This window comes from Phyllostomus discolor, chromosome 12, assembly GCF_004126475.2.
Source record: "Phyllostomus discolor isolate MPI-MPIP mPhyDis1 chromosome 12, mPhyDis1.pri.v3, whole genome shotgun sequence".
NCBI lineage: Eukaryota > Metazoa > Chordata > Mammalia > Chiroptera > Phyllostomidae > Phyllostomus > Phyllostomus discolor.
Window position 1 is genome coordinate 26,271,820 of NC_040914.2, and position 22,296 is coordinate 26,294,115.

At 46.2% G+C, this 22,296-nt stretch overlaps 1 protein-coding gene across 1 annotated transcript; it reads left to right on the plus strand.

The window, feature by feature from the left end:
- Positions 1 to 11,551: 11,551 nt before the first annotated feature.
- Positions 11,552 to 14,283, plus strand: LOC114510732 (ret finger protein-like 4A). The gene is made up of 2 exons (XM_028529241.2): positions 11,552 to 11,837; positions 13,580 to 14,283. Exons 1-2 carry the CDS (start codon positions 11,552 to 11,554, stop codon positions 14,233 to 14,235), a joined length of 942 nt encoding a protein of 313 aa, XP_028385042.1. The 3' UTR covers positions 14,236 to 14,283.
- The last annotated feature ends 8,013 nt before the right edge of the window (positions 14,284 to 22,296 follow it).

The window sequence follows — 22,296 nt, forward strand, 5'->3', positions numbered from 1 at the left end:
AGGGTAGATGACACACCATTTTTACATCTGGAATATAGACATACTTTGGAGATGTTTCTGGTTCAAGTCCAAACCACCACAATAAAGCAAATATCCCACTGAAGTGAGTCACAAAATTTTTTTGGTTTCCTCATGAATATAAGTGTTAGGCTTATGCTGTACTGTAGTCTATTATGGGTTCAATACTGTTATGTCTAAAAGGTAATGAACACGCCTTTATTAAAATACATGTTCTTGTTAATAAAAGTGCTCAATCATTCGAGCCTCTAGTTATAATCATTTTGCTGGTGGAAAATCTTACCTTCAGTTGTAATACAAACACAGCCTGGCTGCGGGGCTTGGCTGGAGCATCGTCCACACACCAAAAGGTTACGGATTGGATCTCTGTTAAGAGCATGTGCCTGGCTTGCACTTCAATTTGTGTTTGGGGCAGGTACATGAGGCAACTGATCAATGTTTCTCTCACATCAATATTTCTCTCTCTCTTTCTCCCTTCCTCTCTCTGTAAAATCAGTAACAACAACTCTCAGGTGAGTGTTAAATTAAAAACTGCAGTATCAGTGAAGTGCAATAGCATGCCGCACCCCTGTATGTCAGTGAACTCAGCATAGTCGAAATTGCCAACCTCACAGAACACATATTGTACTGCTCGCCAACCCTTCACCCGTTTATTAAGCCATTTCCAGTCACCTTAAGGTCATAAGTGTACAATAAGGTGTGAGACAACCCAGGAGGGACAGACTGTGTGCCACAAGACAAGGGGACCACATGGCTCTCCATTGATGTTCCCTGTGACCATCAAAGCTCCACGGGAAATTAAGGGTTCCTTCCTGCACATCCAAATGTACCTGTTGGAGCTTCTGGCCATGGCTGGTTGAGTCCCCTGATTCTAACCATGTGCCTCTTTGTAGCCTAGGAGTCACCCCAAGCTTCCAGGGCCCTGTCTTGTAGACCTCAGGGGTGTCCATGTGGGGTCAGAGGGCTGACCAGTCAGAAGGTGAGAACAGCTGTTTAAAGCAGGAACTCTTCCAGCATCCACTGTCCTTAATCCACTGCAGACACTGCTCTCATTCTGCAGATGCTGAGTCCTGGAAGATCATGGGCAAGGAGCCAAATTCCTTAGTGGCTTGCTCTGAGAGTTCCTCCTCAAGGGAGAGACCTCAGACCATGGGGTCAGTCTGGCTGCTGGGCTGAGAACAGAATCAGGAGATAAGGGACCAGCAAGGCAGGAGGGAAAGGTGTGGGGAAGCTCCCATGTTTCCAGGCTGTGGGTGCTGGGTGTTCTGATGGGGCTGTAAGTGGTGGACACAGTGGGAAGGGACAGGACACTGAATGCGTTTAGAAGATGGGTTTCACAGCATTTCCTAAGGATTCAACCTGGGGTGTGGGAAAGGAGTCACGGGAAACACCCCACATTTGTACTGTGCCAGCAGAAAGATGAGGTTATATCAGCAGAGGGGGAAGACTGGCAGGAGCATGTTTGGGAGAGGGGTGGGTTTTTCAAAAGTTCAGCCAAAGAGAAGGTCAAAGTGAGATTTCTCTTAGAAACACCAGTGAGATGTCAGGTTGGACAGATGAGTGTGAGGACCTTGAGGAGAAATGTCTGGGCTCGAGACATAGATGTGGAGGTGATGCTATGAGAATGACATTAAAGCTGTGAGCATGGATGAGGCCACCAAGGGAGCCAGGACTGTGGAAGAGGAAAGAACAAGGACTGGACACTGCACCCACCTGTCCTGACAGTGGGGATGTTCACCTTGGTGACTCACCCAGGTTGGTGACAGTCACATCTGCCTGTCATACAGTCACCATTTAGTGATTGTCATTCACTTGTAATTTATGGGGAGATGTTCTGAGATTGTCCTGCTGTGCTCTTCACCACTTCTACACTCCCCCTTCCTATCTCCTCTCATAACTTACACCCAAGTCAAAGACAATGTGCTGGTTGTCCCATATCTGTCCTCAACATTTATTACTAGCGTGTAAGTACAGCTTAGGGAAAATAGTCAATAATATCATCATAAATATGTATGGTGTCAGATGGGAGCTAGAATTATCAGGGATAATACTGAATAAGCTATATGCATCTTTAATAGGTATATGTATTTTAACTCATGGACACAGACAACATATCATAATATGGAGGCTGGGGTTGGTGCAGGTGGGAGAGGGAATGCGGGGATAAATATTGATGGGAAAGTGAAAAGAAAATCATTTTAAGTTGAAAATTATGCTAACTTGCACATCACGCCCAACATTCGGACAGCAGTTTTTCAGGAGAAATTTGAGTAGATCTTGACAAGCCCACAAGCCATCCTGATCTCAGACAGATTTTGAACCATGCATTCTGTGATGTGGTAGGGCCCAGGGTGGGGAAAGGACTTAAATGCACGTTTAAGGGTTTTTTGGTTTTCGTTTTTTTCTGGGTGGGGAAAGGTCATTCACATGTTGTCACATGACATGAAAGGTACAGCATTTTCTCTACAGTGGAGTAAAGTCAAGCAGAAGATTGAGAAAGTGGCTCTCAGGTCAGCATAATGAAAATCTCAGAATGTGCTCTCTCTGGGATTACCGCCTGAGTGATTTCTGGAGCTTAATGGTCCCAAATGTTTTCTAATCAAAATAATAAAAGGATTTCCATGTGGGATATTGGGGGCACGCTCTGTTTCAGGAAAAGCCACAGAACAGAAGAGAGGTGTGAGCAGCAAGAGCTGTGGGACTAGAACCCACAGGAAGACCAGCCTGGGTCACAGGGATGACAGTGTGAGGGACTTGGGGATGGGGTTCTGAGAAAAGAAGGAGCTGAAGGAAAGGGGCCAGTGGGAAATACCATGACATGAGCTCCTGGCCCAGATGTCCCTGCATCCCAATGACACGTGACTCTAAGCTCAGCTCCTCCCCAGGAACAGGGGAGACTTTCTCTGCCTCCTCCCTGCTGCTCCTGAGGACGTCTCAATACTGACCATCACTGTCCCCAGTCACCAGATGTGCCTGAGGGGGATCTGCATGGGACAAGTTGCTGTAATTTAGAGACACCCCAGACTCCTCACCCAGATGGTGTCACTGACAGAACAAATGACATTGTAGTGGCATCTCTGTGGGGAGATCAGGACCACACACTCTGTCCCTGCAACTGGGGTCAGAAGCCACCCTCCCTGAGGAATCCCTGCACAGAGCTGTGGAGCTCAGACCTGCCAGGTAAGGACTCCCTTGAGTCCACTCTCAGGGCAAACCAGGAGGGGTCAGCCCAAAAGGGACTGGGACCTGTGGGAGGGCAGCACCCTGGGCGAGACTGTGCTGAGCCTGCCTGGTCCTGAGCTACCCCTCCTGCCTGGGATGGTCAGCTGGGAGATGGGGAAGTGCCGGGGGTGTTTCAAGTGGGGCCAGTTTCAGGAGGGTCCCTGCAGGTCCTTATGCCCCAGAGTCCTAGTTAGTGAGAGAAAGGACCCTTTGCAACCTGGGTGCAGCCTTGTATGGCAGGAGCCATGGGGCTCTTCCACCTTGTACAATATCCCACTTTTCTGAGACTTCCCAGGTTTAGAGTGTGAGGACAGGAGTGTGAATTGCCATGCAGTGTTTGCTTCTGACTTAAAAATCCTGGATCATGAATGAAATCCAATGGCAGACACACACGCAGCTACAGACAGAAGGACACAGAAAAGTGTCTGCCCTTCAGTGACCCCCCCCCCACACACACACACCTTTTCCTGTTTCAAATCCCCCTGCAGGAGGTGCCAGCTTCTCAGGAAGTTCTGCCAGGGCGTCGTCACCTCCTGTGTGATTACTGTGTGTGTGAGTGTCTCTCATGTTTCTGTCTCTCATTGAATGTGGACACCTCTCTGACCTCTCATAATCCGAGGCAGCAGAGAAGGAAAAAGAATTTAGAATGAGATGAAGTCCCATTATTTTCCAAGTCTGCCAGAATCGGTGCATGTTATGAAAATAACTAATATATGGGGAGGGGGGGGGTTATACAATCATGAATCAGACAATTCCTTCCTCAGTAATTTAACATATTGGAAATATGGTGGACCGAATGCACCTTGGGCCATGCTGTGGTCTGTGTGTTTGTGACAATCAGTCCATGTGCTGAATTTATAACCCCCAGTCCTGGCGAGTAGCTCAGTTGGATGCAGGTTGTATCCTGGATGCATGGATAAGTTCAACAACCAATCAGTGTCTCACTGTCTGTCTGTCTGTCTCTCTTGCTCTCTTCCCATCTCTGTCTCTTTCCCTCCCTCTCTTTTGTAAAATCAATTAATAAATTGACTTTTTAAAAATAGATGATAAATCCCAGACATGTTATAAGAGGTGGGGCACTGGCAGGAGCTCAGATCATGAGGGTGGAGCTGTTGGGAGTGGGATGCGTTTCTTAAAGAAGAGGCTCCAGAGAGACGTCTTGTCCCTTCCCCTCCTGTGAACTGATGACACAGGAAGGCCCCCACCTGTATGTGGCCATGCAGGAGCCTTGATCCAGGACTCACAGCGTCCAGAACTGTGAGCCACACACAGTGTTGCCTCCAAGTCACCTGGTCGGTGGTATTTTGTTACAGCGACCCAGAGGGACCAAGACAGGCCAATACTGAAAGGGGCTTGAGGCCCAAGTCCAGGGCTCCCTCAGAGGTCACCATGGGCAACAGAAGGGAAGGGTTGTGCAGGTCCACACTAAAGAAAAGTCCTTCCCCCATCTGCCGGCTCTGACGCTGCCCCTCTGTCCAGGGCCCACCTCCTGCGTCTGTTGTCCTGGGCACAGGATGGACTCTGTAGCTGGGCTTTTCTGTCCTCCCAAAGACCGGAACAGCGTTAGGTTCTTGGCTATAAATGTTATCATTTCCCCTCACCTTCTGGGCAAAGGTAATTAAAATAATCATAAAGAATACTTACAGCCCTGGTGGGGTGGCTCACTTGGTTGGAGCATTGTCCCTCAAAGCAAAAGTTGGGGTGTTGGATCCCTGGCCAGGGCACACAGCCAGGTTGCTGCTTTGACCCCCAGTCGGGCATGTGTGGGAAGCAAACGATCAAGGTTCCTCTCTCACATCCATGTTCTCTCCATGTCTCATTCTCTCTCTCCTCTTCCCTCTCTCTAAAGTCAACAAAACGTGTCCTCAGGTGAGGATTAAATGTAAAAACAATGAAAGGAAGCAATACAAAATATGAGGATATTTTGTATTATATTTAAAATAAAGAAACTTGGGGCTTCCCCTGCCCCATCTGTAAGGACCAATCACAATCTTCCAAATGAACCCCTTGGCCACAAATTAGAATTACAGAGTTGTTTTTTCTTTTTCCCCACCAGTTGAAGAAAAAACAAAAAGACAAGATCCTGTCAGGTATCATACACATTGCTGATCCCTGGATGGGAGGAGGTTTGTGGGGCTGGGTGGAAAAAGTGAAGGGATTCAAAAGTACAGATTGGTAGTTCAGAGCAGTCACAGGGATGTAAAGGACAACCTAGGGAATATAGTCAGTAACATTGTAATAGCTCTGCATGGTGCCAGGTGGCAATTAGACCTAATGGGGGGATCGCTTTGTAAATTATATAAATATCTAATCACTGCTACACACCTAACACTCCTATAATATTGTGACCATTGTAAAAAAAGGAAAGAAAAAGACACTAGGATCCCTTTATTAAAAAATGCTTTAGGCCCTGGCCAGGAAGTTCAATTGTTTAGAGTGTCGTCCCCATATGCCAAGGTTGTGGATTTCATCCCAGGTCAGGGCATGTACAAGAATCATCCAATGAATGTAAATGAGTGGAGCAACTAATCTCTCTTTCTCTCTCTTTCTCTCCCTCCCTCTGCCTTTCTCTGAAATCAGTTTTTTAAAAAGTCTAAAAAAAGAATCAGCTAATGCAGAAAAGAGTCATCTGGCCAAGATGAAGGCATAGGTAGGTATAGTTTGCCTCCTCCCACAACCAAAAGAAGAAAAACAACAAATTTAAAAACAAAAAATAACCAGAACTGTGAGAAAATCGAACTGTGTGGAATTCCAACAACCAAGGAGTTAAAGAGGAAATATCCATCCAGACCTTAGTGAGGGGCAGAGATGGGCAGCCTGGCAGAGAGGACTCACTGCAAGGCAGGGGCTGAAAGACTTGAGTGGGAGAGGAAGCTGCAAGCAGACCATGTGGGACGGGGACTGGCGGAGCAGGAGTCCCACATTTGCATGTAGATACAGCAGGAGGAATGACTGGGGAGCGAGACAAACCAAGCAACCCAGGAATCCAGTGTGGGGAAATAAATACTCAAAACCCTTGACTCTAAAAGCCTGTGAGAGTTGTGGTAACGGTGGGAGAAACTCCCAGCCTCACAGGAGAGTTTGCGGGGGAGACCTACGAGGTCCCAGAAAGTACATAAACCCCCTACCTGGGAATCAGCACCAGAAGGGTCCAATTTGCTTATGGGAAGTGGGGGAAGTGACTGAACGTGGGGTAAGAGCTGAGCAAACAGCACTGTTCCCTCTCGAACCCCTCCCCCACACACAGGGCCACAACACAGTGACGGGGTTCCCTGGCCTAGCAAGTACCCAAGGCTCCACCCTTTACTATGTAACAAGTGAGCCCAGATGAAAATATATGGCCCAAAGGAACGAAAAGAGAACTAAGCGATGAAGAGATAGCCAACCCATCAGATGCACAGTTCAAAGCACTGGTAATCAGGATGCTCACAGAAATGATTGAATATGGTTGCAAAATAGAGGAAGAACTGAAGCTTATGAAAAGTGAAATAAAGGAAGGTGTACAGGGAACCAATAATGAAGACAAGATAATAGGGAAAGAAATCAATCATTTGCAGCAGAGGGAAGACATAAACATTCAACCATGAAGCAGAAGAAAGAAACAAGAATTAAAAAAATAAGAACAGGCTTAGGAACCTCTGGGACAACTTTAAGCATCCCAACATCCAAAGAATAACGGTGCCAGAAGGAGAAAAGGAAGAGAAAGAAATTGAAAACTTATTTAAAAACATAATGAAGGATGACTTCCCTAATCTGGCAAAGGAGATGGACTTTCAGGAAGTCCAGGAAGCTCAGAGAGTCTCAAAGACACAGGACCCCAAGAAGCCCTGACCAAGGCACAGCATAATTACATCACCCAGATTAAAGATAAGGAGATCAGCTTAAATACCACTAGAGAAAGCAGACTGTTACCTACAAAAGACTTCCCATAAGACTATCAGCTGATCTCTCTGGAGAAAAACCTTGCAGACAAGAAGGGGCTGGAAAGAAGTATTAGAAGTCACAAAAGGCAAGGACCTAAATCCAAGACAACTCTATCCAGCAAAGCTATCATTTAGAAAGGAAGGGCAGATAAAGTGCTTCCCAGATAAGGTCAAGTTAAAGGAGTTCATCATCACCAAGCCCTTATTATACGAAATGTTAAAGGGACTAGTTGAAGAAAAAGAAGATGATCAAAAATATGAACAGTAAAATGATAAGAAATTCACAACTATCAATAATTGAACCTAAAACAAAAACAAACAAAGCAAACAACTAGACAGGAACAGAATGACAGAAATGGAGATCACATGGAGGGTTATCAGTGGGGAGGGGAGTGGGGGTGAATGGGGGAAAAGGCACAGGGAATAAGAAGCATAAATGGTAGGTAGAAAATAGACAGGGGGAGGTTAAGAATAGTACAGGAAGTGGAGAAGCCAAAGAATTGGTATGTATGACCCATGGACATGAACTAAGGTAGGGGAATGATGGTGGGGCAGATACAGGGTGGAGGGGAATAAAGGGGAGGAAAAATGGGAAAACTCTAATAGTGTTACAGGGTGCAGCCAAGAGGGGGGACCCCAAATAGGCATTTGAAATGCGGTCCAGAACTTAAGGTGTGCGGGAGATTTTAGGATGTCTCCATCCCCCACCCCAGGGTGTGGTTTGGGGGAAGGGACAAATGGAGCAGTGCCATTGAGAGCTGTTTAGCATAGCAACAGCCTTGCAGCTAAACTCTGGCGTGGTCATTTAACATATCTATAGCCTTTGGCTGGTTGCATAGATAGGTTAAGTAGCTGTGATCAGCTCTAAACCAGGGGAATGGAAGTAACTTCCCCACCCAGAAGTAACTTCCCCACCTAGATGTAACTGGGGGGGGCGGGTCCCCTGCGTTACAGCGCCTGCGTGGGAGCTCAGAGGGGATTGGCTCCAGGACATGGGGCCAGCCTGCCCAGACTCGTGATGGCAGCCCAGTAAAGCTGGAAGGATACAAGTTCTGGCATGTGAAGCCGAGTGTGGGAGGAGTCAGAAATGAGGCTGCAGAGGAAGATTGGCCTCGGGGATTTAAAACCCAGATTTGGCGGCCATTGGGGAGGAGAACCACGCGTCTTTAGTAGAGGAGGGAGAACCATGCTGCTTTAGGAGAAGAACCATGTGCAGCCATTGGGGGAGAACCATGCTGCTTTAGGAGGGAGAACCACGCGGACTTGACGGACTGGAGACTCCTGCAGCCCTGAGAGAGGGAGAACCACGCAGCAGCCCTGGAGGAGAGAACCATGCAGTTTTGGCAGAGTGGGGACTCTCCCTTCCTGCAGGCCTGAGAGAGAGGACCACGTGCCTAGCAGAGTGGGGACCCCCGCAGCTTTAGAAGGGGTAACCACCACCTGTTTTTAGCAGAGATCCCGGCAACTCAGCTGAGGGTGCCGGGAATCCAGGGAGGTCTCCCAGTCAAGATGGAGTTCTAACTGGGAAGAACCAGAGGACTGCTAAGGCCATGGACTTCTATTTCCATTCCTGAGATACCATACTCTGGACTGGGCAAAGGGGGAAGGAAGGAAGGACTGTGTCTGTTTGTGGGTGTTTTTAGGGATTTTGGGATTTTGATGAACACATTAGGTCACTACTTTAAGTTTGTATAGCATTAAATAAACGTTTCCTTTCCTTTTCACGAATCTCTGGCATTGAGAGACGTCTTTCCTCTGGCAGCGGACATAACGGACTCGGGGCCTTCTTTCAATAATAGTATATCATCCCAGGCCCCCGTTGTTGTGTTCTGTAACAATAGCATATTCAATAAAATATAATTTAAAAAATTAACAAAATAAAATAAACAACATTCTTAAAATACTACGTACATAACAAAAGAGGAGATGTATCTGTTTCTGTTTTTATTTTTCACAGAGAGGAGAAGGAAGAAAGAAAGGGACAGAAACATGAATGTGAGAGAGAGACACGTCCATCAGTTGCCTCTCTCTCTGTGACCAGGGATCCACCCGGCATCCTTTTGCTTTGCGGGATGACACGAACCAACACAGCCTCACCAGTCAGGGCACAAAAGAGGTTTAAAGGCCAGTTTGGGGCTACAAGCCCCATCTAATCTCACTTACCTGTTGAATCTAATAAACAAAATAGACCACGGGCGGCAAACACAAGGCTCTGGGGCCAAATCCGGCGCTTCACCTTCTTTTATGTGGCCCGGCACCTTGTTTCTACCTGGCAGTAGCGCTGAGGTCCTTGCCCCTAGTTAAGGAGTAGTTACATATGTACAGTCCTAAAAATGTTATTGGCTCTTTGTAGGAAACCACAATGCTGAGGTGGCCCCCGGTGAAATGAGTTTGACACACCTAAAATAGACAAAGGCACGGACACGTGGAACAGACTGACAGCTGGAAGAGGGGAGGAGATGGAACAAGGTAAAGAGATTAGCCCAGAGACTGGGATAACTGCCTGCTGATGCCCAGAGGGCAGGGAGGTGAGGCCAGGGGCAAAGTGAGCAAAAGGGAGAAATGGGACACTGGGAATAATGTCAACAATAAAAATAGTTAAAAAATGAAAAATTAAAAAAAAAACAACAAGGTAGTGTGAGGCCTGGTGTTTCTCAGATGATGCAACTACAATCCCCAATCCAGTGATTCCAAACATTTTTAGGCAGATCAGTCACCAACATTCCAAAGGATCAGATTTTAGGATTGAGTGAGAAAATGTTCTCATTTTTGATATTCATTTCCCAAGACGGGACCAGAAATGATATTCAGGATCTAATCTACAATGATTACATGGCAGTATTTTGTTCACATTCATTTAAAAATAACTTTCATACACAACTATGTCCTTTGTTCCTGGCAGCTCCTCTCTGTGGGGTGAGAAAATCTCATTAGCTGGGTGGAAATCTGATTGGAATGAGTGGGACAAACAGAAAGTGGGTGAGGTGGGAGGAGGGCCCAGCCTGATAAAAGGTGCTTGCTGGTCGACCTCACTCCAGAGCTGAGCCAGCAGAGGAAGCAGCTGGAAACCAGAAGAGGACCTAGTGCACCAGAGGTGAGTCCATGGTTTTGACTTTCCTGTTTCTACAAAAGGTTCAGCAAGTGCTGACTGAGGCCAGCTCAGTCCCAGGCATGGGGTGGACATCTAGGGATGAATGCCTTTGATGGGAGCAGTGGGCAGAACTTAGATGTTTAACACCAGGTGGCAGAAATAACATGGTCGTTTTTATGCTGAGTCAGATCTCAGATGGGCGGACCCTGCCAGGTGGTGAGTGGAGTGTCAGCCACTAACTTACTCTGCCTCTCAGGTTCTGCTGTGGGTCTCAGCCACACTCAGGTGGAGCAATTGTAGGATTTCTGGGTCTCAGCCAGCACCGTCCACTGGATATATAAAGTCACACAGAGACATCATTGTAAATGAGGGGTTTTTGTTTGGTTTTGTTTTGTTTGTTTAACTTACTGATGTGAGGGAGAAAGAAGCATGAATTTGTTACGATCTCATTGATGAATTCACTGCTTGTTTCTTGCCTGAGGCCTGATCTGAGATGGAACCTGAACCTTGGGGTATCAGGACAATGCTCTAACCAAGTGAGTTCCCCAGCCAGGGCTAACCTCATTTTCTACAAGACACATATACCAAGTAAAAAAGAAAACAAAAGAAAAAAAAAAAAACCCTTTCAATATAGCTGGCAGAAGGCAGTCATTTCAACATCTCATCAATGTCAGTTCTTTGGGAGGTGGCTTATGTTCTCCTGTCCTGTGATGTCTTCAAATTCGAGGGTATATCTTATGCTCAACACCTTTCAAGGTGGATAAGACCCATCCCACTGGCTCAATAGCCACTCCAGACTAGAGGATGTGACATAAGACATGCAGGTCGCACTGGTCAGGAGGCTCAGTTGGCTTGATCATCATCCCGTATAACTAAGAGTTGATGGTTGAGCTCCATTCAGAATGAGTACAAGAAGCAAGCATCTCTCTCTCTGTCTCTCTCTGTCTCTCCCTCTCTCCCTCCCTCCCTCCCTCCCTCCCTCCACTTCCTCTCTGTCTCTAAAACCAATAAAAATCTGCCCTTAGCTGGGGTTTGAAAAAAAAATTTCACGAGTAGAGACCATCTCAACCCCTAACTTACAGCCCCAGGATAAAGCTTGTCTTCATGCTAACTAGCATTTCAAAATCAGAACTTCCTGGCCATGAGCTATTGATGTTTGTACTTGGATTGCATCTTGATTGCCTGGGAGCAGGAAGTGCAGGTTGCTATTCACAGAAACAGGGTGAAGTCCCAGGACCCATCAGTCCTTGTCACTTACAATGTTCTAACGGCCTGTCCCTTCCCCCAGACAGCGATCATGGCCAAACATTTTAAAGACATAAGCAGTTGCTACATTTGCCTGTCCTACCTGGAAGACCCCGTCAGTCTGAAATGTGGGTTCATCTGCTGCTTCAAGTGTGTCAACTCACTGCCGAGGGGCCCCGGGGGACACGGGATTATGTGCTTCACCTGCCCTGAGGTTTCTCAGAAGAGTGACATCAGGCCCAAACACCAGCTGGCTAGGCTGGTGTCAGAGGTCAGGACGCTGGAGCCCCAGCTGAGAGCCATCCTGAGGATGAACCCGAGGATGCGCAGGTTCCAAGGTGAGGTCTGGGGCCACCAGCCCTCACCCCAAGGGAAACAGCCACTTGTCAAAGCCCTCCAGTCAAGGTGCTTTACCTTTGTTCTGGCACCTGAAATGCTCGTTCTTTCCCATTGTGCCAACCTGGAAGTCTGCATTAAAACCGTCTGTAGGTTTTCTTTGTTTTTTTTTTTAAAGATTTTATTTATTTATTTGAAGAGATGGGGGAAGGAAGTGAAAGATGGTGAGAAACACTGATACAAGAGAGAAACATGGATGGATTGCCTCTGGCCTGTATCCCTAAAATCCATTCTTCCTGATTCTTAACTGTTTTTAATGTGTTTGGAGACCATTTTCAGTTTTAAATATGTTTGAGGTTGATGTTTGAATTACAGTTGCCACACAATGTTACAGTAGTTTTAAAATACAGCATAGTAATTAAATATTCATATACCTCCAGAAGTGATTCGCCTTGATCAGCCTAGTCCCCACCTGTCACCATGCACATTACCCCAGTATTACTGACTGTATTCCCTGTGCTTCCCGCTACCACCCTGGGCCTGTTCTGTCACTGCCCATCTGTACTTCCCAATACCTTCCCCTGTTTTACCTTATGCCCCAAACCCCCTCCCATCTGGCAAGCATTAATAATTTTTTAATGTTTTCAACTCTAGTTGCATTCAATATTATTTTGTATTGTACATCAACTGTAACTGAAACTTAAAAAATTGTTTTACAAATTAAAGGGCCTTGGAGGTGGCTTAGTTGGTTGGAGAGATTCCTGTACACCACAAGGTTACAGGTTCGATTCCAGCCAGGGGCCTCATGAGTAAGGCACATGAGTGAGGCAAGCGATGAATGTCTCTCTCCTTCTCAACACCTCCTTTCCTTCCTGTGCAAAATCACGAAAAACATATCCTCAGGGAAGGATTAAAAAAATAAAAATTAAAATAAAAAAGGAAAAAGAAGAGATAAAAGAAACAGAAACTGGGGTCGAGGAATCATTATTCCAGAAGGTTTCTTTCTAAAGCGGGGCCAACCCCATCCAGGGGTCACCTTAGATGCAGAGCTCTGGGCCCCAATCAGAGTCGGAGGGAAGCTGGGCCACAGCTCACCGTCCGGTGCTCCGAGTTCGGGCCCCTCCAGGCACTGCCCCATTGAGCTGCGGTCCCAGTTCCTGCTAAGGTGTCCACGTGTCCTAAGGTCAGGACTCTTACAAAAAAATACATATACACATATATTTACAAATATATGTACAGGTTTATATACTTATATATTTACATATAAACATATTGTATGTGTGCATATATAATTTTAATATAATTTAGAGACAGAGAGAGAGGAAACAGAAAGCTTTCATGTCAGTTTTACTCTGCAATAAGTAGAATATCCTCCGTCCTTTAAAATGCCTAGTTCAGGTGTATGTGTGGAAAGAGTCTGTGATAATTTGTATGCTAATTTTGAAAACATGCAGCAGTCATGGTCTCTTTTTCCATGCGGAGTCCACACTAAAGGGAAGAAACCTCCTTAATCCACTAAGCAAAGAGAATAGTGTAGAGAGAACACCTGTAATGACCAAGGGCCAGTTCCAATGATGACCGTTCCTTGTGTCCATGAAATCTGATGAAATCAGGGACCCGGGAAGTTCCCCCAGGAAAACACAAGGTGTGGAGATAAAGATGAGATAGTGAATGAGTCACGTGGGCTCCTGAGGTGACCCCGAGGGGTGGGGACAGAGCTGACAAATTATTTCTCTTTCCACAGTGGACGTGACCTTGGATGTGGACACAGCCAACAACCACCTCTACATCTCTGAGGACCTGCGGCAAGTCCGCTGTGTGTACGAGGAGCAGAAGCGCAGGGTCTGTCCTGAGAGGTTCAGCACCTCCCTCTGTGTGTTGGGCTCCCCGAGGCTCACGTCCGGCCGGCACTACTGGGAGGTGGACGTGGGCACCAGCACAGAGTGGAACCTGGGCGTCTGCAAGGAGTCTGTTCCTCGGCAGGAGAAGGTTGTCCTCTCTTCAGAACGTGGCTTCTGGATCGTGAGCTGCAGGGAGAAGGACACCTTCCGGGCCAGCACCAGGCCGGTGACAGAGCTCATGGTCATTTCCTGCTTACACCACATTGGCATTTTCCTGGACTTTGAAATGGGGACCATTTCCTTTTATGACGTGAACGATGGCTCCCACATTTTTACATTCCCCCTGATATCTGTGGCAGAGCCCCTCCGTCCGTTTTTCGCTCCTGGAATTCCGGCGAAGGATGACGGGAGCTTCATGACGCTCTGTCCCGGGTTCAGTCCCAGCATGGCCAGTGCAGCTGGGCAAGGCCATGGGACTCTGAGCACAGCAGGTACAGATGCACCCTGGGTGTGCACAGCCATGGACACCAGCCCCTCTGCTGGTGACCCAGTGCCCTGAAAAACATGGGACAGCTGTGAATCACAAACACAAATTATGGGGAACTGTCACTTCCCATATTAAGTCCTATTATGGTTGGGTTTTTTTGGGGGGGGTGCTTCCTGTATAATTGTCCAATAAATACCTTTTGAGCATTCACATAATTGTCAGGTGTTTTCCTTTTCATTTTCTAAAATATCCACTTAATGTATCAGTTAGGTTATAGACAAAATAAAAATGTGAGCCAACAGACTGAGTGATTTCCTCTGCAATCAGAAACAGTTGAAACAGGGATGTGCCCTGGCCAAGGTGGCTGGGTTGATTGGGCTGTCCTCCCATGTACCAAAATACCACACGTTCGATTCCCAGTTAGGACTTGTGCCTAAGAAACATAAGGAAGGCAACCTGACTGATGTTTCTCTTTCTCAACAACAGGAGATGTGTGTGTGTGCCATTTCTCTCAGCAACAGAAAAACACATTTGTGTCAGGTGCACACAGAATGTTCCCAGACCCTAGAGGAAAGCAGGAGGACTTCAGGAACAGCTGGATACAGGAGGTTCACTGGCTCAAAAAGAATCTTTATGTTCATTTATAATGTTTGGAGATAGTGAGGCTTCATTAGCTTCCAGCTTCGAGTGATGAGAACTGAACAGTCAAGGAGAAAGTGTCTCAGATGCCACAGAGGTGACTCTGCCACAGTCCCCCCTGGGCCTTTGCCCCTGGTTCCTACCCCTTCATCACAGCAGGGTTGTGTTGCTTAGCTACCACCAGACAGGTTGTCCTTGGAGTAAAACTAGCAGATTCTTGTGGGGGAGGGTTGGACAGGGCTGCAGGTGCAGCGCATGGGCTGATGTGGCCAATGGTGGACACAGGGTGGGACATCAGCATCGATGTGGAGTGAGGACCACTCTTAAAGGGACAATCACACACTGGGACGCTCCCCACAGGACTGGATCTGGGAGACCCAAGGGGGAGGTCATCCTAGGGAAACTCCCCTTGGTCCCCAGCCCAATCTGGCTGTAATGCCCCCGCCAGCCAGCAGAGGGCGTAAGGGTAGAGGTGACCTTCAGGCCATGGAGTGGCTACAAACTTGAACAGGTGCAAGGACGCCCAGGTAGTACAGGGGGGCTGGTGGCCATGGGGACAGGAGGCACAGAGAACCGCCACAGTGAACTGACAGACGGGGAACTTGGGGAAAGTAAACACTGGAGACACAATGCGATGAGAAACCAAAAGTAAAATGTGTGGAAAGAGTCCTTATAGGTCAATAATCACCTGAATGGACATGGGCTGAACTCACCAACCAAAAGGCACAGAGAAGATGAATATATTAGAGCAGAACCCAATTACGCTGCCTGTAGGAGACCCAATTCACATCCAAAGAAACGCAGACGTGCACAGTGAGGGGCAGATGAAACAATCTCCCTTTAAACTGTGCAGCCCTGGCCCAGAGGCTGAGTGGGTTGGACCCTCCTCCAGTCCACCAAAGGGCTGAGGGTTCTATTCCTCCTGGGGACTTGGATGAGAGGCAACAGATTCATGTATTTCTCTCACGTCCATGTCTCCCTTTCTCTCTTTTTCTCACTTTCTCCCTTCTTCTATCTCTCTAGAATCATCAAACATGTCCTCAGGTGAGGATTGAAAAGCAATGGCAGAGGACCAGAACAGACACTTACAGATGGCTAATAGAGGACTTACAGATGGCTAATAGTCCTGAAAAAGTGCTCAATGTGTCTCTAAGAGATATGCAAACTAAAACCACAATGAGGTATCAGTTCCTGTCTGCTGGAAAATCTACCCTCAATAAAGCAACAGACCAGTGCTGGCCAGATGTGGGTAAAGGGAACCCTCTTGCACTGTTGGTGGGAATGCAGACTGGTGCAGCCCCTCTGGAAAACAGTGTGGAGTTCCCTCAAAATAATAAGTATGGAACTGCCTGTGGACCCAGCGATCCTACTTCTGGGTATTTACCTGAAGAAATCCAAACACTTAGTTGAAAGAATATGCTCACCCCTCTGTCCATCGCAGCGTGATTTACAGCAGCCAAGCTCTGGAAGCAGCCCAGGTGCCCATCAGTGGGTGAGTGGATAAACAAGCTGTGCTGCATTCACACCGTGGAACACTACGAGGCAGAAGAGAGAATGAAATTTTGCCATTTACTACGGCATGGATGGACCTAGAGGGTATCATGCTGAGGGGAATAAGTCAGACAGGAAAAAATAAAAATCATATGATTTCACTCATACGTGGAGCATAAAACAAAAAGCAACAAACAAATTGACAGAGCAAACAAAAAGGAACTCACAGTCACAGCCAGCGCCGTCATGGTCACCAGAGGAGAAGGAAGTGGCAGGGGAAGAAGAGAGGTGAGGGAGTCACATGTGTGGTGACAGAAGGAGACCAGAGGTCACGTGCAGAGCATTTTTATTTCCCCAAGAGGGGCTACAGCTGGATACTGCATTGAAGCCCTAGATGTCCCACCTGCCTGTCTCAGCTTGAACGACCCCTGTACCTAAAGTGACAGGTCCATGTGTCCAGTGCGCTGCCCATGGCAGAAGGACTGGAAGAAATAGTGGACTGTGCCCCTTGCCCCCCACCCCCGTGGTGTCTCAGAAGGAAGCCTTGGACCAGTGTGCTGGTGGGTGGAGCTGGATTCTAAGATGTGATTATCAACTGGCATTTCTTACTGTCAATCGAATATTGTAGTGGTCAATTTTTATGTTATCTCCCTGTATTTTCACATCATTGCTTTGTCCTAATCCCAGTGTGTATGACCAGGGACACTTCCCCCCACAATCATCATCCAGAACATGGGGACAGTCTGGTGCAATGGGAGACTCCAGTATGAGCTCTATGAGTGATAAAGAGGTATTACAGTGTCCTTTAGGTCACATGGTCAGAGGGAGACCCCAGACCCTGAGCAAGGACACGGTGGCTTCAAGTGCCGGTATTTTCCAGACTCAATGCACCTCAGGCTGGGAACAGCAAGCCCTGTGGAACTTGAATGCATAGGAAGACCAGCCAGGGGTCACACAGGATGACCACTGTGAGGGGCCTGGGGACAGAAGAAGAAGCTGAAGGCAAGGACCCAGTGGGAAATGCTGTGACTGGAGCTCCTGCTGCAGAGTCTCCCTGCACCCCAATGACAATGGGAGTTTCAGCTCAGATTCTCTCTAAGGGACATGGGACACTTTTTCTACCTCCTGCTGGCTGCTCCAGAGGGCCATCTCAGTATTGGCCATCACTGTCCCCAGTCTCTACACCTGCCTGAGGCTGCCACCTTGTCGTCAGGTTCTGATGTCAGGTTCTTTGTCCTCATGGTCTGGTGCAGCCTCTCCATGGTGCTTCTCCTGCACAGACACCACCAGAGGCTGCAGCACATTCACGCCCCACAGCCCCCACCAGTGCCCTCCAGAGACCAGAGCCACCCACACCATCCTGATGCTGTTGGACGCTTGTGTCACTTCCTATATGCTGATTTCTATGTTCAGTTTAAAGTCATTGTGCCCATCTCTCATGGGTGCAGACCACCCCTAGTTGGCTTCTTGTTCTCCTGCTCTTCACCCCTCACTGCAGATGCTCAGGGATTCTAGAGCTCCTGGGGTCATGAACTGTTGAAAGTGACTTGACAATCTAATCTGTGGATATCAGTCTTTATAATATTCCTAATTACACTGTTTACTAATCCTTCACTAATAGTCTTTATAATATTCCTAATTACACTGTTTACTAATCCTTCACCTTCACCTACGAATGCCAATGTTGTACATAATATCTACTGTGAACTTTATTGTATTTATTTTTAATTTTTAATTTTTTATTTTAGTCACTGTTCAAGTACACTTCTTTGCCTTTTACTGCCATTCCAGCTCACCCACCCATCCCTCCCCACCTGCCTCCCATTTTCACACACCCCCAAGTTTTGGTCCATGTGTCCTTTACATTTGTTCCTGTAAACCCTTCCCATTCTCCCCTGAAATTCCCTCTTCTCTCCCCTCTGGTCACTGTCAGCCTGTCCTCTATTTCAGTGCCTTTGACTATATTTTGCTTCTTTCTTTATTTTGTTGTTTAGGTTCCTGTTAAAGGTGAGATCATATGGTATTTGTCTTTCACCGCCTGGCTTATTTCGCTTAGCATAATGCTCTCCAGCTCCAACCATGCTATTGCAAAGGGTAAGAGCTCCTTCTTTCTTTCTGATGCATAGAATTCCATTGTGTAAATGGACCATAGTTTTTTGTATCCATTCATTTACTGATGGGCATCCAGGTTGCTTCCAGCACTTAGCTATTATAAATTGTGCTGCTATGAACACTGGGGTGCAAAGGTTCTCTTGGATTGGTGTTTCAGGGTTCTTAGGATATAGTCCCTGCAGTGGAATTGCTGGGTCAAAAAGCAGATCGATTTTTAGTTTTCTGAGGAAGTTCCATACTGTTTTCCATAGTGGTTGTACCAGTCTGCAGTCCCACCAACAGTGCACTAGGGTCCCCTTATCTCCACAACCTCTCCAACACTTACTGTTTGTTGCTTTGTTTATGATGACCATTCTGACCAGTGTGAAGTGGTATCTCATTGTGGTTTTAATTTGCATCTCTCTGATAGCTAGCAATGTTGAACATCTTTTCACGTGTCTCTGGATCCTCTGTATGTCCTCCTTGGAGAAGTGTCTGTTCAAGTCCTTTGCCCATTTTTTAATTGGGTTGCTTGTCTTCTTAGAGTGGAATCATGTAAGTTCTTTATATGTTTTGGAGATGAAACCCTTGTCTGAGGTGTCATTGGCAAATATGTTTTCCCATACAGTTGGTTCTGTTTTTATTTTAATACTGTTCTCTTAGGCATGCAGAAACTTTTTTTAATATATTTTATTGATTATGCTATTACAGTTGTCCCATTTCCCCCCTTCTCTCCCCTCCACCCTGTGCCCCTCTCCCACCCACCTTCCCCCCCTTTAGTCCATGTCCATATGTCATACTTATGAGTTCTTTAGCTTCTACATTTCCCGTACTATTCTTGCCCTCCCCCTATCTATTTTCAACCTACATTCTATGCTACTTATTCTCTATACCTTTTCCCCCTCTCTCCTCCTCCCACCCCTACTGCTAGCCCCCCCTTGTGCCCTCTATTTCTGTGGTTCCGTTCCTATTCTAGTTGTTTACTTAGTTTCTTTTGGTTTTGCTTTAGGTGTGGTTGTTAATAATTGTGAGTTTGCTGTCCTTTTACTATACATGTCTTTTCTTTATCTTCTTTTCTTAGATAAGTCCCTTTAGCATTTCATAAAGTAAGGGCTTGGTGATGATGAACTCCTTTAATTTGACCTTATCTGAAAAGCACTTTATCTTCTCTTCCATTCTAAATGAGAGCTTTGCTGGATAAAGCAATCTGGGATGTAGGTCCTTGTCTTTCATGACTTGGAATATTTCTTTCCAGCCCCTTCTTGCCTGTAAGGTCTCTTTGGAGAAATCAGCTGACAGTCTGATGGGAACTCCTTTGTAGGTGACTGTCCCCTTATCTCTTGCTGCTTCTAGGATTCTCTCCTTCGTTTTTACCTTGGCTAATGTAATTATGATGTGCCTTGGTGTGTTTCTTCTTGGGTCCAACTTCTTTGGGGCTCTCTGCGCTCCTTGGATTTCTTGGAAGACTGTTCCCTTTGCCAGTCTGGGGAAGTTCTCCTTTATTATTTGTTCAAATAACTTTTCCACTTGTTGGTCTTCCCCTTCTGGTACCCCTATAATTTGGATGTTGGAACGTTTAAAGGTGTCCTCGATGCTCTTAAGCTTTTCTTCGATTTTTTGAATTCTTATTTCATCATGCTCTCCTGCTTGGTTGATTCTATCTTCCTTCCACTGTGTTGTTTTGAGACTCAGATTCCTTCCTTTCACAATTGGCTCTTCTCCATGTGTCTTCCTGCATCCCTTTTATGGTAATCTGCATTTTTTCATGTAATTTGGATCCAAAATCCACCAGTTCCGTGAGCTTCCTGATGACCAGTGTTTTGAACTGTGCATCTGATAGATTGGCTATTTCTTGGTCACTCAAAAGGATGAGTCCTGGGGGTCCGATCTGTTCTGCTGGAAACATGTCTTACGTCTTTCCCTATCTCTCCTATTATTTTACTTATTTATTTATTTTTTCTCCAGTCTGGTCACTCTTGTTACGGTGGGGGGCGGAGCCTTAGGTGTTCACCAGTGCTGGGCGCCCCAGTCGCTAGCTTGTGACGTTATATGTGGGGGCAGGGGCGGGAGCGGGGACAGGAGGGATCAATGGCGACCCTTCCGTTCTCCTGGAGTCAGACACTTCCCTGGGCTTCTGGGCCGTGAGCTCTGCCCTGGTCCCCAGTCGCTGCCCCACTGATTCCCCCAGCAGCTGCTTGCGTACTCAGGGATCACCGCTACACTGCTGCGCTCTTGCGTCCCGGATTGCTGTCGCGCCGATTTTGCGCCAAATTTCCCCCGACCTACGCGCGCCTGCAACCCGCGCCAGCCCCGCACCCACTCGCTCGGCTCGTAGTCCCCTACCAGTCTGGATGTACGGGTCTACTTCAACTTCTAGGCTGTCTGACTTCCATTTAGATAAATCCTCTGATAGTTCTGATATTATGGCTGCAAATCATTGTTGTAAATTATCGTGGTTCTGTTCTTGGTTGTGCGAGGAGGTACGGTGCGCCCACCTATTCCTCCATCTTGCCGGAAGTCCCGAAACTTTTTATTTTGATGAGATCCCATTTGTTTATTCTTTCCTTTATGTCCTTTGCTCTAGAAAACATGTCAGTAAAAATGCTGCTGCGTGAAATATCTGAGATTTTCTTACCTATGTTCTCCTCTAGGACTTTAATGGTGTCATGGTTTATATTTAAGTCTTCTATCCACCTTGAGTTTATTTTTGTGTATGTTGTAAGTTGATGCTCGAGTTTCATTTTTTTTGCATGTAGCTGCCCAGTTCTCCCAACACCATTTGTTAAAGAGGCTATTTTTACTCCATTTTATGTTGCTGCCCCCTTTGTCAAATATTAAATGACCATAGAGACTTGGGTTTATTTCTGGACTCTCTGTTCTGTTCCATTGGTCCACATGCCTGTTTTTATGCCAGTACCAGGCTGTTTTCATTACAGTGGCCTTGTAATATAGTTTAGTATCAGGTGTTGTGATCCTTCCTACTTTACTCTTCTTTCTCAAAATTGCAGCAACTATTCGGGGTCATTTCTGGTTCCATATAAATTTTAGAAGTGTTTGTTCTATGTCTGTGAAATATGCCATTGGTACTTTAATAGGTATTGCATTGAATGTGTAAATTGCTTTGGGTAGTATGGACATTTTGATGATGGTAATTCTTCCAATCCATGAACACAGGATATGTTTCCATTTGTTTGTGTCTTACTTGATTTCTTTCCTCAGTGTTATGTAGCTTTCTGCATGCAGGTCTTTTACTTCTTTGGTTAGGTTTATTACTAGGTATTTCATTTTTCTTTTTGCTATATCAAATGGAATTTTTTTTTCTTGATTTCTGCTTCTGCTGTTTCGTTGATGGTGTACAGAAATGCCTTTGATTTCCGGATATTGACTTTGTATCCCGCTGTTTTGCCAAATTCATTTATTAGGTCAAGCAGTTTTTTTGGCCAAATCTATAGGACTTTCCATGTACACTATCATGTCATCTGCAAACAGTGACAGTTTTGTTTCCTCCTTTCCAATTTGGATTCCTTTTATTTATTTTTCTTGTCTGATCACTGTGGCTAAAACTTCCAGTACTATCTTGAATAGAAGTGGTGAAAGTGGACAGCCTTGTCTTGTTGCTGATCTTAGTGGAAAAGATTGTACTTTTTACCCATTGAGTATGATGTTGGCTGTAGGTCTCTCATATATGGCCTTTACTATCTTGAGGAATGCTCCCTCTATTCCCACTTTGCTTAGTGTTTTTATCATAAATGGGTGCTGTACCTTATCAAATGCTTTTTCTGCATCTATTGATATGATCATATGATTTTTGTTTTCACTTTTGTTTATGTGGTGTATTACATTTACTGATTTGCAAATATTGTACCATCCTTGCATCCCTGGAATGAATTCCCACCTGGTCATGGTGTATGA

Coding starts and splice junctions, on each gene's coding strand:
- LOC114510732 (XM_028529241.2), top strand. CDS start 11,552: ATGGCCAAACATTTTAAAGACATAAGCAGTTGCTACATTTGCCTGTCC. Junction 11,838..13,579: donor GAGGATGCGCAGGTTCCAAG/GTGAGGTCTGGG, acceptor CTCTTTCCACAG/TGGACGTGACCTTGGATGTG.